This window comes from Haliotis cracherodii, unplaced genomic scaffold, assembly GCF_022045235.1.
Source record: "Haliotis cracherodii isolate W230 unplaced genomic scaffold, xgHalCrac1.p SCAF_9, whole genome shotgun sequence".
Classification (NCBI taxonomy): Eukaryota; Metazoa; Mollusca; class Gastropoda; order Lepetellida; family Haliotidae; genus Haliotis; species Haliotis cracherodii.
The window spans coordinates 781,697-800,062 of NW_027266343.1; the positions used below are offsets into that span (position 1 = coordinate 781,697).

Genomic DNA, 18,366 nt, shown 5'->3' on the forward strand with positions numbered 1-18,366 from the left:
ACATATATAAAGTTGACAACGTCAAATACCGGCCTCTCTCCAACAGGTTTGCAGGACTACATGTATTTACTGGTCTTGCGTGTGAATATGATTCACATTGAAAAGGTTTGTTTTAAGTATCAATTATTATTTCATGTTATGAAACATAGCACAAATTAGATGGGATATATTGTTAGCTGTAATACCCGACAACGTTCTATCAAGAAATTACTGGATTAGGGCTATAAATGCTGGTATTCACTCTGCATATAAGTTGAAATTCGATACCTGTAACGTCTTCATTCAGAATCTGGTGTTAAGGTGACTCAAAGACATGTTGAGTGACTGAAAGGAGAGGCAAAAATAAACAAGACAATATTAATTAAGTAGACTTAATCATTTATGGATAATAACGTGCGAAAACTGGGGGACTGACATTGTGAGCGACAACTATTTAGCAGAGTAAGATAGCATGCACCTATTATCCTGACAATATCTAGATAACTCTCGACTGGTTCGTACGCTATACAATAATGACTGTAAAGTATATAATCTGCCAAACAACAGCTTGAAAATATACTACGACGAAAAATCTGACACTCATACTCACATTTTGGATTGTTTACAAAGGGAGGTAACAAGAGCAACATGTTTAGTACACACCGGTAAATATTGAAAGCAAATTAATTTTATCAACATATTTATGCACAGGATTGTCTGGTTAAGACTCGATTATTTAAAAGCTTCAGCAACCCATGTTGTTTAACGCCGTACTAACTAATATTTCAGCTCTATGACATTTGTAAATAATCGAGTCTGGTTCAGAAAATCAAGCGATTGACATGTCCCACGAGCATCGATCATCGCAAAAGAGATAGATATGTTGCATCAACCAAGTCAGCGAGCCTGACCACCCGATCCCGTTAGTCGCCTCTTACGACAAGCCAAGTCACCTGTTGGGCCAACAAACCTGATCTTGTCTTTTTTGATAAATCCTATGAAATCATTTATATTTTTGAACTTTCTGTCCCTTTTGACTCTTGTGTGATTGACAAGATTTAGGAAAAACATGGCAAATGTGCGGACCTCGCTTTCGAATGTCACACTTGCATCCCAAGTACCAAGTGGTCCGACTCCCAATTGTACTCGGTGCCTTAGGTTTAGTACCTCCCGATCTGTTGAATGACATTGGGGGAGTGCCCTGGTTTGCTACGAGGAATACAGCCGTTCTGACAATCTGGGTAATGCTGAAGGCTGCAGTGTTGGGGAGTCTTCGCATTCTCCGAAAAGTTCTTGGTGGGTTTGACTAGGCAGCGCTTCCTGGAAGAAGTCCCATTGGCTGTCTGGGCTGCGTGTAGAGGGGGCAAGGGCCCTGAGCTGATGATGAGCCTAACTAGCCTGACTGTGCCAGGATCATCCAAACCCTCTTTGCTGCAGTTTTCATTTTAATCTGTACATAATAATGAGGGTGATGATGGTGATGATGATGATAGTAATAATTCAAGTTCAAGATTATGACACTGTACAGCGACGTGCATCCACGTGTGTGTGTGTGTGTGTGTGTGTGTGTGTGTGTGTGTGTGTTTGCGCGCGCGCGCTCGTGTGTGCGTGTGTGGCTGCCTGCTCTAGTCGACTTCTGCCGGCTTTATATTGCGAGACCAATGAGATACCATATCGCAGTTTAACATGAATATCCCACTCAGACACAATATACTGACTCCGAGCAGACCCTTAAGGCCAAGCGTCAGACAGATTAACAAGTATAGTGAGTCGCTTAACGTCTTTTACTATGACAGGGATCGTACCACCGACCTTCGTCCGGGCGGTACTGCTTACAGGAAACAGAATACATGTAGATCAGTTTCACAGAATACCACTATCGTAATTCCACGACCCATGTCAAAACATTAACATGAAATATTCAGTGTTCTCTTTAAAGATAATTTTAACCACAATTCATTAATAATCAACACTAATGTTCGACTGTTTGAAACTTTAAACCATAAACTATTGATTGTATCTATTGTTTTCCGTAAATGTGTTTTACTGAATATTTCAATAGTACAATGAACGTGATACTATCTCAAAATGATCTTTAATAATTTAATAATTGCTCTCGGTACACTTGTCAGGGGGGGTACTCAAGTACGTGATCTAGACTACCAGACTACCAGTTGTCGGACGGGACTCAACCCAAAAAAGCACTAGAATCTGTACTTAACTAAGAAAGTGTTATCCCAAATATAACATTAGTTACTCTCGGTACAACGTTACTCGTCAGACTTTTACCGTTGTTACTCAGCGCGCCCTCCAGACAGTGTTGGTATTCTGTGTGTCACACATGATGCTGGCCTTCTCCGGACTTGGGCTGCATATGCTCATGCTGATTGAGGTCTTTGCAGGTAAAACAGTTTTACTATTATTATGCTTATTATTATGTACAGATTAAAATAGAAAAATGCAGCAAAGAGGGTTTGGGTGGTCCTGGCACAGTCAGGCTAGTTAGGCTCATCATCAGCTCAGGACCCTTGCCCCCTCTACACGCAGCCCAGAAAGCGAATGGGACTTCTTCCAGGAAGCGCTGCCTAGTCAAACCCACCAAGAACTTTTCGGAGAATGTGAAGACTTCCCAACACTGCAGCCTTCAGCATTTCCCATATTGTCAGGAGGGCTGTATTCTTGGCAGCAAATCCGGGTACACCCCAATGTCAGCCAACAGATTAGGAGGTACCAAACCTAAGGCACCGAGAACAATGGGAGTCGGACAACTTGGTACTTCGGATGCAAGCGTGATATTTGAAAGCGAGGTCCGCATATTTCCCATGTTTTTCTTGAATCTTGTCAATCACATTATTGTCAAAAGGGACAGAAAGTGCAATTATATAAATGATTTCATTGGATTTATAAAAAAATACAAGATCAACTTTGTTGACCTTGATAGGCCTGAGGCTGCATACGGACCTATTTCAAAGAATTTTGTATAGTCCAAGCGAAGGACTCTGCAGGGTTGCTGATCTTCGCAACACACTGCACATACACTCGATGCAGTGGTCGTTCAGATAGCCTCTCCTTGAAAAGCTTAGCCCGGGCCGATTTGACATGGCATTTCGCTTGGTTGACACCGGTCAACAAAATTAACACTGACATTGAGATTATGGGTCACATCCTTGGCTCGTTTAAGGAAACTGTGGAATGCCTTGTTTTCATCATGCGTCTTGACATGCTTCACAAGAGGATCATCAGACAAAAGAATGTGTGCCAAAATGCACGAAGAGAAAATTCTATCACGAAGAGCCTCAATGTTAATCAAACCACGTCCTACCATTATAATTGGTAAAAATAAGCGATTGAGGGACGAGATAGGGGGGTGGGGGGGTGGGGGGGGGGGGGGGGGATCTATTGTCTGGCATGATTCTTCGTCTGAAGGTGTCAAGACCGTGAATTTCTTGTTTCGTCCAATCAACAACATCAAAAGAATATGAACGGGCGGGTACAGCATAAGTATTTGTGGTTTTGACTTCACTGCGAGCGTTCAGCTCTGAACTCCAGATTTTCTTAAGTCTACATTTGTACTCTGCCCGAAGTGTTTCCTTGATATGGGCATTCTGGAGTTTGTCCCTAATCTGCATCCTTAAGTACGTATAGGCCTGACGTTGCACGAGATGGTCAGTAACTCCTCCCTCAAGTAAACTGACTGATCCTCCCTCTTCACCTTGCCACGTTTCAGATGAAGAATGTTGCACTTGTCGAGTCCAAAGTACATGCCCACGTCATAAGAAAAGGACTCGACAAGGATATTCTGGATTTATTAGTGTTAAGTCTTCATTGGCTATAAGCTCAAGGTCATCCATGTAAAGGAGGTGAGTAAGGGGTGTTGGGGATCTGTGCTGAGGAGGTCCAGGATGATAACCTTCCTCTTTGCTTAGCAACAAGCTTGAAGTGTTTAGGTGGCAAAGAGGAAAGCCAAGGAGGAAAGGGATAACGCTGAAATAATCCTCTTCTAATTGGAATTGGTTCCGAAGTCACCACCTGCTCCTGCGAATACATTTCAAGTTGAGTTGACCAGCAATTCATTCAAGACTTGAGTAAACCAAGTTGTCGCTTGGGGAGGTCAATACATTCCAGTGACTTCAAATTCTATTCGTGAGGGACAGAATCATAAGCTTTTATCTAGTCTATTCAACACATTAAAAGGTTACGGTGGTAAGTTTTAATCTCTTCAAGGATAATTTTTTAACCAGCAATTCATCCCTACAACCGACCATATCCCTTTCTGCCCCCTTTCTGTCTATGCAAACAATGTTTTTGGAAGCGAAGTATGATGACATAAGATCTGTAAGACACCCTGTAAATAGTTTGTTTTGTGTATTCAGACAAGTAATATGGCGGGTGTTTTGGGGATAAATGAGTTCACCTTTCTTTGGGAGAAGTACATTTAGAAAGTGGTCAAAAGTAACAAATGTTATATTTGGGAAACACTTCCTTAGTAAAGAACTGATTCCCGTACTCTTTTGGTTTCTAAATCGCATTGTGTGTTCATTTATCAATGTAGATACGCAAAGCATATTTTTATGCCATTTTTTTCAGCCATTGTGTCACTGCTATAATTGTTCTTTCAAGTCTAGACAACGCAACATACGCTTTTGCTAACATAGGATGAGCCAACAAAAGAGTTTGTATGCCATTCAGTTCAACTTTTAAATATGTATCATGTATGCCACTATGATTGTGACAAATTTATACCTCCTATTCCTTGAAAACTATAACAAATGTTACAAAAGTCATCATTGTAAAAACATAGTACTAGTTTTGTTTTCATGATATTCTTTTTCTAGTCGTATGATACAAATGTATTAAAACGCAAATGTGTCATGTCATGTGTCATGTAATTCCTGATTCTGAAAGTACCTCAAGCAAATTACAATTTGTTTCACCTTCGGGGTTGCATATGTGCGTTTTATGACAGTATAGCTACTTGCATCAACTGGTGGGTATGATACGTGATATCTTGGCGCCGTCTAGATCCTCCTGATCCAAGTTATCGTGTAATGCCTATAGTATGTTATTTACATCCTTTTAGGATGCTGCTCACAGATCTTTCATCCTTTTAGGAGAGACGTTCAACAACCTAGCGTATCACAAGAAGGCGACAATAAACCGGGACCGCTTTCCCCCCAAACCTGTTCCTTTCACCGTTGATGGGACAACGAATAGGAACCCTGCATTCATTTCCAACAAAGGATCATTTGTGTGGCGCGTGGACCTTGGCAACCGCTGCCAAATATCTTCAGTAACTCTCGCCCTGATGAAAATGCCCAAGAGTAAGATATGCATGTGTGATTATTGTATTGATATGAAACTATAACCGGTGGCTTGGGAATAATCGTGTCTGCACTAGCTGATTTGTGGTTGATATCATGAGCAACGTGCCGCACCGCTTGGCATGATATCAAGCTGGTAACCATCCACCCAATCCACGTAGTCGCATCTCACTGCAAGAATATTCCCAGGTTGGAAGGGGGATGTAGTCAGTCATATGAACGTCAATAATGCGGTTAATTTGTATCCGAAAATGCTGGAACAAATTTCCTCCTCGGGTCTAAAAAAATAAATCCTACAATGTTCATGGTGGATGTTCTAAACATGAAAGTGTAATGGGCCTTAAACATATTGTTTGACTCTTGTTTTGAATATGTTCTGTCGCTATTTTGCACAGGTATAATATACATTATATATCATTGCAGGGGCACCTGCCAAGTTTCAGATAACAGTATACAATAACACCTATGATATACGTGCACGCCAAGGCCGTAGATGCTCTACAGCAACGTTGCATGGACCGCAATGGACGGGCGTTTGTATCGAATCTGGGAGATACGTTGTTTTGGATGTACATCATCAAGTACGCCTAACCCTTTACGAGGTTCTTGTAATGGGAAACTCATTCCACAATGAAATCTGTGAGTGTGCTTTATATAAAAAAAAATATATTGAATACCCTATTCTAACGTATTGTATATATACACGTTATTCAGGCAAATCAACCGTCCGGGTCATTATGCTTGATACAAGTTCTAAATTCTTGTGTTTTTCAAACATATTGAGTTCGACCTTTCAGAGCACGTTTTAACTTATTTTAAACACTTGGAGCTATAACTGGAGGTATAGATGTCGTGAGAGTTCGTCGGGGCCAGACTGTAAGTTCGACACAACCGGGGATTCGACACATCCAAGTTAGAGACAACGGCTCAGTGACTTGGTTGATAACGTGTCATTTACAGCCAATGTAGTTTGAATAGTGTTGCGTGCGGTATAAAACAACATTGATCTTGACTTATTTACAGTTCTTGCGTGATATATGTATAACGTAACGGCCTCCGCGAGGGTCACTCGTAATGTATGCTTACCATTGTCACTGCGTCTCCGCTGGGTATGTCTAAACATGTAGTGGATATATACTGCCGGGCAAACTAAAGTGTACATCAATGTTTGATGGTGGCTAAAATGTAACAAACATGAAATGGTTATTCAACGAATGATGTATTTGATACGGGTATCATCGTATGTTTTGAACGCCAAGTTTGCAGTGTTTCGGTGATTACATTCAGCCCTGTAAGGTTTTGATAACGTTTTGATCAAATCCAATTTTCAAGTGCCAGCCGTATGACCGCGGCCTGAAAATAATCGAGTCTGGACCAGACAATCCAGTGATCGATATTGTGAGAAACCAGACCATCCTCATCCTCTACATGTCCATGACTCGCCTTTCGGAAAACCTCCGCTAACCCCTGGACCCACCTACAATGTATTCGCGATCTTAAATTACCTACTTGACTTTCCTTAACATTTTACCGACCAATCAAACTTCGACATAAGGAAAAAGGAAATGGGTAAGGGAGGTAACTCGTATTGCCGAGAAAGCAAAGCCACTGCCATTTTTTATGGACGTGAAGACATCCTTTCCATCCAAAAGATTTTTGAAGGATTTCTCCAGCGTGCCTGTTACTTTTCAACATCGTAATCAATAGGACTGGCCGCAAGAGTGTTCATATCTCCAATCAAACATTGAGACTGGTTTGTCACTCGCGTAGTGATTGATTCGTTACACGTAGTAGCGTAGCCAATCAAATTGGCTAAGGGAAATCAGGGGCAGGTAATTCAAGATCCGTAGACTTGTGGATGGGTTTAGGGGTTGGGGAAGGTTTACTGAAATGCAAGCCCTGGACATATAGAGGATGGACAATCCTCTATATGCGACTAGCATAGGTTGCATAGGTTGCTAAACCGGCTTCCCATTCGGGTTTGCCAGATATAGTTCAACCCACAAATCGTTTTAATGTGTTTGGTGAAGATAGCAGCATGGTCTCAACATGAAAGCTGAAGTAAGTGATTGGATGAAACTGAGGGTCAATGCCAATACTTTTTAAAAAATTGAAATACATACCAATTTTACTGCAGAGCAAATGAAAGTATACACTGAACTATATTTGACTAAAAAATTACAAAGGTTATCAATACGTTACTAAGCTGAAAACAATCACCGAAACACTGCAAACTTAAGGTTCAAAGCACAAATATCAAATATATCACCAACAAATAACCACTTCATTGTTTGTGTCATGTTTAGCTGAGGGCATGGGTGGCCCAGTCATCTAAGGCACCGCGATTCGCTGTGCAGAGTTGCGTCCCTTGGGCACGCCAAAAACCTATGATTGTGGGTTCGAATCCCGGTTCGCCCTAATTATGTTTCTAGGTTTGTCAGGACCATACCCGTGATCGTGGGTTTCACTGAAGTGGTAAACGTCTGAGACCTGCATCACTTTCCTCCCACATTAAGCTGACACATCGCGATATAACTGGAATATTGTTAAAAGCGGCGTTTAACCCAAATCACTCACTCACTCACTTACTCATGTTTAGCTACAATCAAACATGGATGAAGACGTTCCTTTGCCCGGCAGGAGGTAGCGGGAGATACTGGACATTCTGCGTTAGAATCTCACTGCATATCCCAGCTTTCGTATGAAGGTAGTCAGAGAACTGGGACTTTTGGTTTCAAATTGTACAGCACTGCATTTAGGCCCAATCAAGAACTGATGTAATTAGTGTTGAGTTGATCAGAGTGGAATGCCTTTAGGTTCCTCATTATGTTAAATGGAGACAAGGTATATTAATCTGGTGTGAGTCTGAAGTGGACGTGCATTTCTCAAAACAAGAGATAATGACATGAGACTGGAAATGCGTGGTGGTATATAATGAGTTCTGGGGCCTTCCAGAAATGACAGCGAAGACTGTTTTTGGACAAGGAACTTGCAAACACGTTTCTAGTTACATCTGTTTCTCTTTCTTAAATAGCCAAATCTGCAGGGAAGTACGACAACCTTGCCCTCGGTAAACCAGTGAAAATGAGTACTGCGTTCAAAATAAATATCCTCAAACCCGCGCTAACAGTGGATGGTCGAGACACAATGGACTCTGTGTATGCTTCGGGGAAATGTACGTGGGCTGCAACTGTGTTTCTGGATGCTGAACCGTGGTGGTTTGTGGACCTGGGTCAAATGTGCCAAGTCCATGGTCTCCGAATAATACATCTGTTTCTTTATGGTAAGCCAGGTTCATACTGTGTATGATAATAAACATTGAGCATACATTCACGTTATAAGCCTCATTGTAAAAGTAATGGGAATGTGTGCAGCAATATGATTGGTTGTAAAACGTTGTTTTCATTCTGCTACCCAGGGTCATTAAGCATGAAATCATGTGACGTCATCCATTGTTTTTAATTCTTTGTGTATTTATTGAAGGATAACAGTAACAAGCGTAGCTGAATTTATGGCAAACATCATTACAATGCAAATCATCCTTTTGAAGATTTATTTGGGTTTACACTTTCTTAGTAAAGAATACATTTGGAACCCACTCTCTTAGCGTGAGGCGGCTAATCACCAGTGTGTATGGGATCGAATCAAAGATGGGAATCAACCCCAAAAAGTATTAGAATTTGTACTTAACTAACAAAGTGTAAGGCCACATACAACATGTGCTAAGTTTAAGAACAGTGAGTCCTTTTGACTTGTATTTAACTATTTGTCATGTGAGTGTTTCATCATTATCTGTGTGATTTTACCAGGGAAGCCTTACAACACTACGGTTGAGGTGCTCAGTGAGGACCCTGGAAACCCTTCACAACAGGGCATTTTGTGTTTTTACCTCGAAGGAGACATGACTCAAGAGGTGGAATTCGACTGCCTGAGGCCAATCATTGGCAGATACGTCCGACTGAGGAAAATGAAGAACACCAAGTTGAAGAGCGACTGCTTGGGACTGTGTGACGTTTATGTTTTCGGCAGCCCACAAACGACCGGTGAGATTCAAAGACAATTTATCCATTTTCAAGTCTTCATTATCCAGTCAAGTTCTTTCAGGATATTGGGTATTTCTTCTGATATACTTGTTTCTTCATGTTCTAGTCAAGTTGCTTCAGAATACCGTGGGAGAGCGGAAGGTCGTGGATTCGATCCTCGGTCCATCATACCAAAAGACGTTAAAATATCCATTATCAAGTCTTCATTATCCTGTCAAGTTCTTTCAGGATAGTTTGTATTTTTTTCTGATGTACTTTTTTCTATATACCTAGTGAAGTTGTTTCAGAATAGTGAAACTGTGTATTTGTACAGATCTACTTGATTCTTTATTATTCAGTCAAGTTGTTTCAGAATAGTATGGGAGGGCGGAAGGTCGTTGGTCCGATCCCCGTCCTCGTCATACCAAAAGACTTTAAAAGATGGTACTGGTTGTTATCAAGCATGGCGCTCGACTTTAAGCGGCTAAAACAAGGACTGGTCGGCTCGGAGTCAGTCTGAATTGGGTATTCATGTTAAACAGTGATATTGTATAAACATGGCATTGGTCCGGACTAGTACAAGTAGGGTTAGGGTTAGAGTTAGGGTTAGGTTAACGTTGCTTCAGAATAGTGTGTATCTGGTCAGACGTACTTGTTTCTTCGTTACCCAGTCATGTTGCTTCAGAATAGTGTGTATCTGTTCAGACGTACTTGTTTCTGCGTTACCCCAGTCATGTTGCTTCAGAATAGTGTGTATCTGGTCAGACGTACTTGTTTCTTTGTTACCCAGTCATGTTGCTTCAGAATAGTGTGTATCTGGTCAGACGTACTTGTTTCTGTGTTACCCAGTCATGTTGCTTCAGAATAGTGTGTATCTGGTCAGACGTACTTGTTTCTTCGTTACCCAGTCATGTTGCTTCAGAATAGTGTGTATCTGTTCAGACGTACTTGTTTCTTTGTTACCCAGTCATGTTGCTTCAGAATAGTGTGTATCTGTTCAGACGTACTTGTTTCTTTGTTACCCAGTCATGTTGCTTCAGAATAGTGTGTATCTGTTCAGACGTACTTGTTTCTTTGTTACCCAGTCATGTTGCTTCAGAATAGTGTGTATCTGGTCAGACGTACTTGTTTCTTCGTTACCCAGTCATGTTGCTTCAGAATAGTGTGTATCTGTTCAGACGTACTTGTTTCTTCGTTACCCAGTCATGTTGCTTCAGAATAGTGTGTATCTGTTCAGACGTACTTGTTTCTTTGTTACCCAGTCATGTTGCTTCAGAATAGTGTGTATCTGGTCAGACGTACTTGTTTCTGTGTTACCCAGTCATGTTGCTTCAGAATAGTGTGTATCTGTTCAGACGTACTTGTTTCTTCGTTACCCAGTCATGTTGCTTCAGAATAGCGTGTATCTGTTCAGACGTACTTGTTTCTTTGTTACCCAGTCATGTTGCTTCAGAATAGTGTGTATCTGGTCAGACGTACTTGTTTCTGTGTTACCCAGTCATGTTGCTTCAGAATAGTGTGTATCTGTTCAGACGTACTTGTTTCTTTGTTACCCAGTCATGTTGCTTCAGAATAGTGTGTATCTGTTCAGACGTACTTGTTTCTTTGTTACCCAGTCATGTTGCTTCAGAATAGTGTGTATCTGTTCAGACGTACTTGTTTCTTTGTTACCCAGTCATGTTGCTTCAGAATAGTGTGTATCTGGTCAGACGTACTTGTTTCTTCGTTACCCAGTCATGTTGCTTCAGAATAGTGTGTATCTGTTCAGACGTACTTGTTTCTTCGTTACCCAGTCATGTTGCTTCAGAATAGCGTGTATCTGTTCAGACGTACTTGTTTCTGTGTTACCCAGTCATGTTGCTTCAGAATAGTGTGTATCTGGTCAGACGTACTTGTTTCTGTGTTACCCAGTCATGTTGCTTCAGAATAGTGTGTATCTGTTCAGACGTACTTGTTTCTTCGTTACCCAGTCATGTTGCTTCAGAATAGCGTGTATCTGTTCAGACGTACTTGTTTCTTTGTTACCCAGTCATGTTGCTTCAGAATAGTGTGTATCTGGTCAGACGTACTTGTTTCTGTGTTACCCAGTCATGTTGCTTCAGAATAGTGTGTATCTGTTCAGACGTACTTGTTTCTTTGTTACCCAGTCATGTTGCTTCAGAATAGTGTGTATCTGTTCAGACGTACTTGTTTCTTTGTTACCCAGTCATGTTGCTTCAGAATAGTGTGTATCTGTTCAGACGTACTTGTTTCTTTGTTACCCAGTCATGTTGCTTCAGAATAGTGTGTATCTGGTCAGACGTACTTGTTTCTTCGTTACCCAGTCATGTTGCTTCAGAATAGTGTGTATCTGTTCAGACGTACTTGTTTCTTCGTTACCCAGTCATGTTGCTTCAGAATAGCGTGTATCTGTTCAGACGTACTTGTTTCTTTGTTACCCAGTCATGTTGCTTCAGAATAGTGTGTATCTGGTCAGACGTACTTGTTTCTGTGTTACCCAGTCATGTTGCTTCAGAATAGTGTGTATCTGGTCAGACGTACTTGTTTCTGTGTTACCCAGTCATGTTGCTTCAGAATAGCGTGTATCTGTTCAGACGTACTTGTTTCTTTGTTACCCAGTCATGTTGCTTCAGAATAGTGTGTATCTGGTCAGACGTACTTGTTTCTGTGTTACCCAGTCATGTTGCTTCAGAATAGTGTGTATCTGGTCAGACGTACTTGTTTCTTCATTGCCAAGTCATGCTGCTTCAGAATAGTGTGTATCTGTTCAGACGTACCTTTTTCTTTATTATGGGGTCATGTTGCTTCTGAATAGCGTGTATCTGTTCATGAAACTTGAATATTCCTGAGTGCGGGGTTAAACACCAAACAAACCAAACAAATAAGACATACTTGTTTCTTTATTATCGGGTCATGTTGCTTCAAAATGGTGTTTATCTTCCAGCTATTTGCGCCTAATTGAAGGCTAAAAGCTATAGGGTATTTTGATTTCGATTCCCGACATGGGTACAATGTGTGAAGCCCATTTCTGGTGTCCCCCACCGTGATATAGCTGCTACAAGAGGCGTAAACCTATACTCACCCACTCACTCACACGAATCCTTGAGGAGACTTTTTGAAATATGACAAAGTGTTGTCATTTCATGAAAATAAAACCGGAACACCACCTTTTCCCGAATGTCCTAGATCTCACAGATATTACCAGATCTTGTTTACAATATTTAAATATTAAATTATGCTTCCGCTTGGTAACTTCCCTTCTGAAAGAAACAATGACTGCCAACCTAGGATATCTAACAGGCAATACTATTAGTAACTTACTGCGAATTTATCGTATATGAAACAATTAATACAAAATACTAACACAAAAAAAGAGTAAAATCTTATAAAAGTTGTTGTCTGTTAATGTCTTGTCTATAATTCAATATGCAACTAAAATAAGTAAATCGTCAAGCTTCACGTTGGTGTAAGGGTATATTCTTCATGTCCTAGGAATGACCAGTCCACCTCAAACACAACCACAACATGAAACTACTCTGATGAGGGGAAACCAAAACGAGGATTCCGAGGTCAATGATCCACCAACTAATCTGGGTCCACGTTGTTCCTGTACAGATGCTGCTAGAGGGCGAGGAGTTACCTCGATCAGGCTTTGCATGACTCTCTGTGGTTTGTAGTCATCTGCTGGAAACCAAATTTTCCAACAACAACTCAAGGCCATTCCGGCACACTGTTGGGCAGAAGAGAAAGAAACTGGTGGTGGTATTGTAAATGGTATATGATATTGACACACAAGTTACATATGCACGCACGCACGCACGCACGCACGCACGCACGCACGCACGCACGCACGCACGCACGCACGCACGCACGCACGCACGCACGCACGCACGCAAGCACGCAAGCACATAGGCACACATGTCCCCTACACATGCACACACACATATACACACGCGCGCACTAATTTCATCGTAGTTAAATTACTTTTTACATGCAGAGTAAAGAACTATGCGACAGGTCATTTATATTATTGAACTTTAGACATGAATTCCAATAATAAAATGTGAACGAGTGTTGGAAGTTTTCGTGTTTTGTGTCATGTTTTCTCAGATTCTGATAACCCGTGGGAATTCGTGGGCAGAATAGGTCTCTGGTACGACCCCTTGCAATTCATGTCTTGTTCACATCGAAGCAGGCTTCACTTCGTCACGCTGCGTTTCTTCACATTTAAACCAATTGTAAGTAGTTACCGGTCAGGTGCAACATGCTTATAGGACTTTACCCATATACTTATGGCGTACGTATTTATCATTTCACTACCCGTTTCTTCACCCTGTGAACAATTTGGCACCGTCGTACCCCGAAGACCAAGAACCTTATCATGTCAGGTCAAGAGTAACATACAACCTTAGAACTGATCATATGCAGAGTCATGCTTTATTACCTACAAAGATGTGAGTACCTTGTTCATAAAGATATATAATAAAATAAAATATAGAATATCCAGTCCACAAGAGAATATTGATAGTTTAGGCATAGAAGAATCTAATGTTGCTCCATATTCCTCCTAAGGTGGCAGAACATTTAACATTTTACTTACCAAAATATGGCTTGATAAGGCCACTGATTCCACTGATGGTACGCGACGCAAGCATTAGGTTTTTAGCAAACATGCGGCAGTCATTAAAATGGTACAAATCTGAACCATATCTGGTTATAGGTGTGCATGCTTAATCACGAATGCAAATAGATATGGAGACATGGGTTCACCTCGAAAGTTTGATTGGAAAAATAATAACAAACTGCTCTGCAAATGTCAATTTTATCGAGAACACTTTTACCTTACTAACAAAATGTTGGAAATTTTGAAGCTCGGGAAATAACTGTTTTTCCTCAAATGAAACTTTTGATATGTGTAATAATGCCTCATGGTAGTAAAACAGATGAAATCAATTTGTTTGTGGTTGTCCATTTTCATTCACAAAACTAGTAGTCTTCTATTGTTTTCATTCCACAACGAGGTGCAATGTTTGGTGTCGTGGAAAAATCGGCAGCCACATGTCCCCTAGTTTAGGAAGACAGGAGCCCAGTCCAAAAATGCCATAAATGAGCATTTGTTAAGAAAAGCGTCAATAGTCAGCTTTTCCTTCAGGTCGAGCAATATTCCAGCAGCTCCAGCATCCTACGTTTCACTAGTTCTGAGGTGCAATAAAGCTTGCTCTTTCTAACAAGATGTCAAAGAGCATCATACGACTCAGAAGTTGCCTGATCAAGGTCACAACATTCAAGGCTTCAGAAAAGATTTCAAGGAAAGGCTCGAGGAATCATTTCAATACTTTGAAAGAAAACTAATCATAGTGTTTATTTCCAAAAGAAGGACGGTACCTAAAATTCTCGCTATCTCCAAAAATACTTTTGAAAGCCGAGTAATTGTTTGTTGATTAGGTTTATTAAACAGAAAGGTATTGATATATTTCTGAATCTCTTGTTTCCAAAGCTTCGCTTCAGTAAGTTCATCATGCCAATGCAAGTCTAGTTTGAAGCAATTGTTTTCCCCTTCTTGCGGATGTGTTTCTTTATGCACACGAATCGGAATTTCTGCTCGGAAAGTCAAAACAAGGTAATTTGACCAAAAAGTTGAACTTAAGGTCACCTCCCCACGATTGGTCAAATACTCATTTATACCGAGTGGCATGTCCCGAAACGATTTGAGGGAGCCCTTACCACTCCTCTTGCAGCGTCTGCTGCCCATTTCGATTAATGTAACGTCGTCCACATCTCCCAATCATGTAGCAGACGTGTTCCTTGGGGGTAAAGCAAGAGTAGAGAGTTTACGTGTCAGTGTTGATAATGAAAGTAAAAAAATCCTAAAGGTTCTTCGATGTCAAATTCAATAATGAGCCCCTACCCATGTGCACGGAGGAATTGCATAGTCCACGTGCAATGTTTCGGGTCTGTTGAGGCATATTTTTTTTATTCCGACACCATTCTCTCATTTTCCAAAGCTGAACTTTCTTATGACGATCCGATCCGATCCGATCCGATAGTTCACGATCCCCTATTTTTGTTTAGTGTATATTATTCCAAAAGGCCACAATCGACACAACTGATGCTTATCAGTTGACGATGAAATATTGGACCGTAGTTATTTATTGTACTGATTCCAGAGGATGTGTAACGAACGTTATGCGAACTTCAACGTAAGGCAACATAACATATTTGGGGGTAGGTCTGTAATCGCTATGACTGCCTGAACGCCCCGGATTTTGTCCATGGAAGGGTCACTGGACAGTGTTACCGAGACAACATACATGAGCCAACAGTTGTGCCGTTTGGGCTAGTGCAATGGCCAGCCATCGGTCCTGACCTTCAACCCCATAGAACACGCCTGGGACATGATTGGGAGACGTGAACGCCGTTACTGTAGCCGAAATGGACAGACGCTGCAAGAGGAGTGGACAAGGCTCCCTCAATGTGTTTCGGAACACGCCATTCGGTATAAATGAGTGTTTGACCAAACGTAGGATTGTGACCCAGTATTGATCAAATGATCTCAAACCTTCATTTTTCACTAAATACTCCTGTTGTCTTTCTTGGTTGTTTGCACCCTTACAATCACTGCAACATGTTCTGTAGATTGCCATGTTACACCCAGTCCTCCCTTTATCACATCGATTCAATACCCAATCGTCACCACTCGCCCCTTTCTGAAACCTGCAATGTTCCCCCAATTGATGAAAGTAAATACGACAAACCAATCAGATTGCGTGTAAGTACTTCGGTCAAAAAAATCCTTCAGAAATAATGTTTGATTTTACGTATATCTTGTATTTAAAAATATGCCCAAGATACAGATAAATTTGTTCAATCATACTGCATAATAACTTAAGTCCGTTTGCAATATACAGGATATAAGGCGGAAACAGACGTGAATCATTTCGCATGAGTTGACAATTCTTTTAGCAGGTTTGTTTTGGTCATAAATGTTCATTACCATCCCTCGATACTTCTTTGTATTTCTGTAGTCATCTGTTATTTTCGAATATTCCCTTCTCTTTTGGAGAGTATATTAAAAGAAGAAAAGGTGAATCCCGGTGGTTAAAGCCTTCGCTCGTCGTGCCGAAGACCCTTGTTCGATTCCCGACATGGGTACAATGTGTGAAGCCCATTTCTGGTGTCCCCCGCCGTGATATTGCTGGAATATGGCTAAAAGCGGCGTAAAACCATACTCACTCACTCACTCACTCACTCACTACTCCTGACTGTACATACTCATGCCACTTCGCTATGACATATAAGTCAATGTTCATACTGTCAAAACTAGCACTAGCATATGTGACACAATGGTATTAACTGCTTGTAAATATAACCTTAGAAATGTCATTATGAAATTTATCAGTACAGCAATATTTGTTGCAAAATTGAATGGAGAAGAATTGTATGTGATGCAATATCCTGATATGAGGAAGATCGGTAGTAACTCAGACTGTCACTGAGAGAGGATCTGGTCAGATATAAGTCAATTCACTCAAAATACAACATGTAGTATGGAAACTTGCACTTATCCTCATCTTAGGTATTGCACCCAATATTCCCTTAAGATAGCTGCCCGAGCCATTACGTCACGTGAATGTTCTAAATATGGCAGATATTAATTATGACAGACATGTACTTCTACACTATGAATATTTTATAAATGATCGAAAAGAATTCTACTCCACCCTCATTGACAAACTGGATATTAAAAGTTACGTTCAAATTGAATGTTTGGAAGAGAATAATATGCTCGCACTATTCTGGGGCTCAGTACAAATACAATCTGGAATTAAGAACCAGCGTACTTGGGATAGCATATCAGTAGATAATAAATAATATATACAAATCCTCTGAGAAACGGATTAGTATGCTATTGTCTATTGGCTTTTGAGGTAAGTTCGAACATCTCCTATATACTTCATATCTTATATACTTCATCTCTTATATACTCCATCTCCTATATACTTCATCACCTTTATACTTCATCCCCTATATACTTCATCAACTATGTACTTCATCACCTTTATACTTCATCCCCTATATACTTCATCAACAATGTAGTTCATCTCCTATATACTTCATGCCCTATATACTTCATCACCTATATACTCCATCTTCTCTGTACTTCATCTCCTATATACTTCATCTCGTATATACTCCATCCCCTATATACTCCATCTCCTATGTACTCCATATCCTATGTACTCCATCTCCTATGTATTTCATCTCCTATGTACTTCATCTCCTATATACTTCATCTCGTATATACTCCATCCCCTATATACTCCATCTCCTATATACTCCATCTCCTATAAACTTCATCAACTATGTACTTCATCACCTTTATACTTCATCCCTATATACTTCAACTCCTATATACTTCATCTCCAATGTACTCCATCTCCTATATACTCCATCTCCTATATACTCCATCCCCTATATACTTCATCTCCTATGTACTCCATCTCCTATATACTTCATCTCCAATGTACTCCATCTCCTATATACTTCATCTCCAATGTACTCCATCTCCTATATACTTCATCTCCTATATACTTCATCTCCTATATACTTCATCTCCAATGTACTCCATCTCCTATATACTTCATCTCCAATGTACTCCATCTCCTATATACTTCATCTCCTATATACTCCATCTCCTATATACTTCATCTCCAATGTACTTCATCTCCTATATACTCCATCTCCTATATACTTCATCTCCAATGTACTCCATCTCCTATATACTTCATCTCCTATATACTTCATCTCCAATGTACTCCATCTCCTATATACTTCATCTCCAATGTACTTCATCTCCTATATACTCCATCTCCTATATACTCCATCTCCTATATACTCCATCTCCTATATACTTCATCTCCAATGTACTCCATCTCCTATATACTCCATCTCCTATATACTTCATCTCCAATGTACTCCATCTCCTATATACTCCATCTCCTATATACTTCATTTCCTATATACTTCATCTCCAATGTACTCCA

At 40.5% G+C, this 18,366-nt stretch overlaps 2 protein-coding genes across 2 annotated transcripts in view; one reads left to right on the forward strand and one right to left on the reverse strand.

Annotated features, from left to right (window-relative positions):
- LOC139453144 (protein SERAC1-like) overlaps positions 1 to 603 on the reverse strand; it is a 32,319-nt gene extending 31,716 nt beyond the window's left edge. Inside the window, exons 1-2 of the mRNA XM_071234770.1 lie at positions 590 to 603; positions 268 to 324 (exon numbers count right to left, since the gene is read on the reverse strand). Of these exons, the coding sequence (XP_071090871.1) occupies positions 268 to 282 (15 nt within the window). The 5' untranslated portion in view covers positions 283 to 324; positions 590 to 603. The remainder of the gene's footprint in view (positions 1 to 267; positions 325 to 589) is intronic.
- A 1,720-nt stretch (positions 604 to 2,323) lies between these two features.
- LOC139452534 (uncharacterized) lies at positions 2,324 to 12,999 on the forward strand. Its single transcript, XM_071234046.1, has 6 exons — positions 2,324 to 2,381; positions 5,091 to 5,300; positions 5,724 to 5,939; positions 8,335 to 8,583; positions 9,110 to 9,343; positions 12,815 to 12,999. The coding sequence occupies exons 1-6, from the start codon at positions 2,324 to 2,326 to the stop codon at positions 12,997 to 12,999; spliced, it is 1,152 nt and encodes a 383-aa protein (XP_071090147.1).
- Positions 13,000 to 18,366: the final 5,367 nt, after the last annotated feature.

Bases quoted from the DNA above. Each gene is read 5' to 3' on its own strand.
- LOC139452534 (XM_071234046.1), top strand. From the start codon at position 2,324: ATGCTGGCCTTCTCCGGACTTGGGCTGCATATGCTCATGCTGATTGAG. The intron at 5,301-5,723 runs GTAAGATATGCA...ATATCATTGCAG, and splicing joins CCTGATGAAAATGCCCAAGA to GGGCACCTGCCAAGTTTCAG. The intron at 8,584-9,109 runs GTAAGCCAGGTT...TGATTTTACCAG, and splicing joins AATACATCTGTTTCTTTATG to GGAAGCCTTACAACACTACG.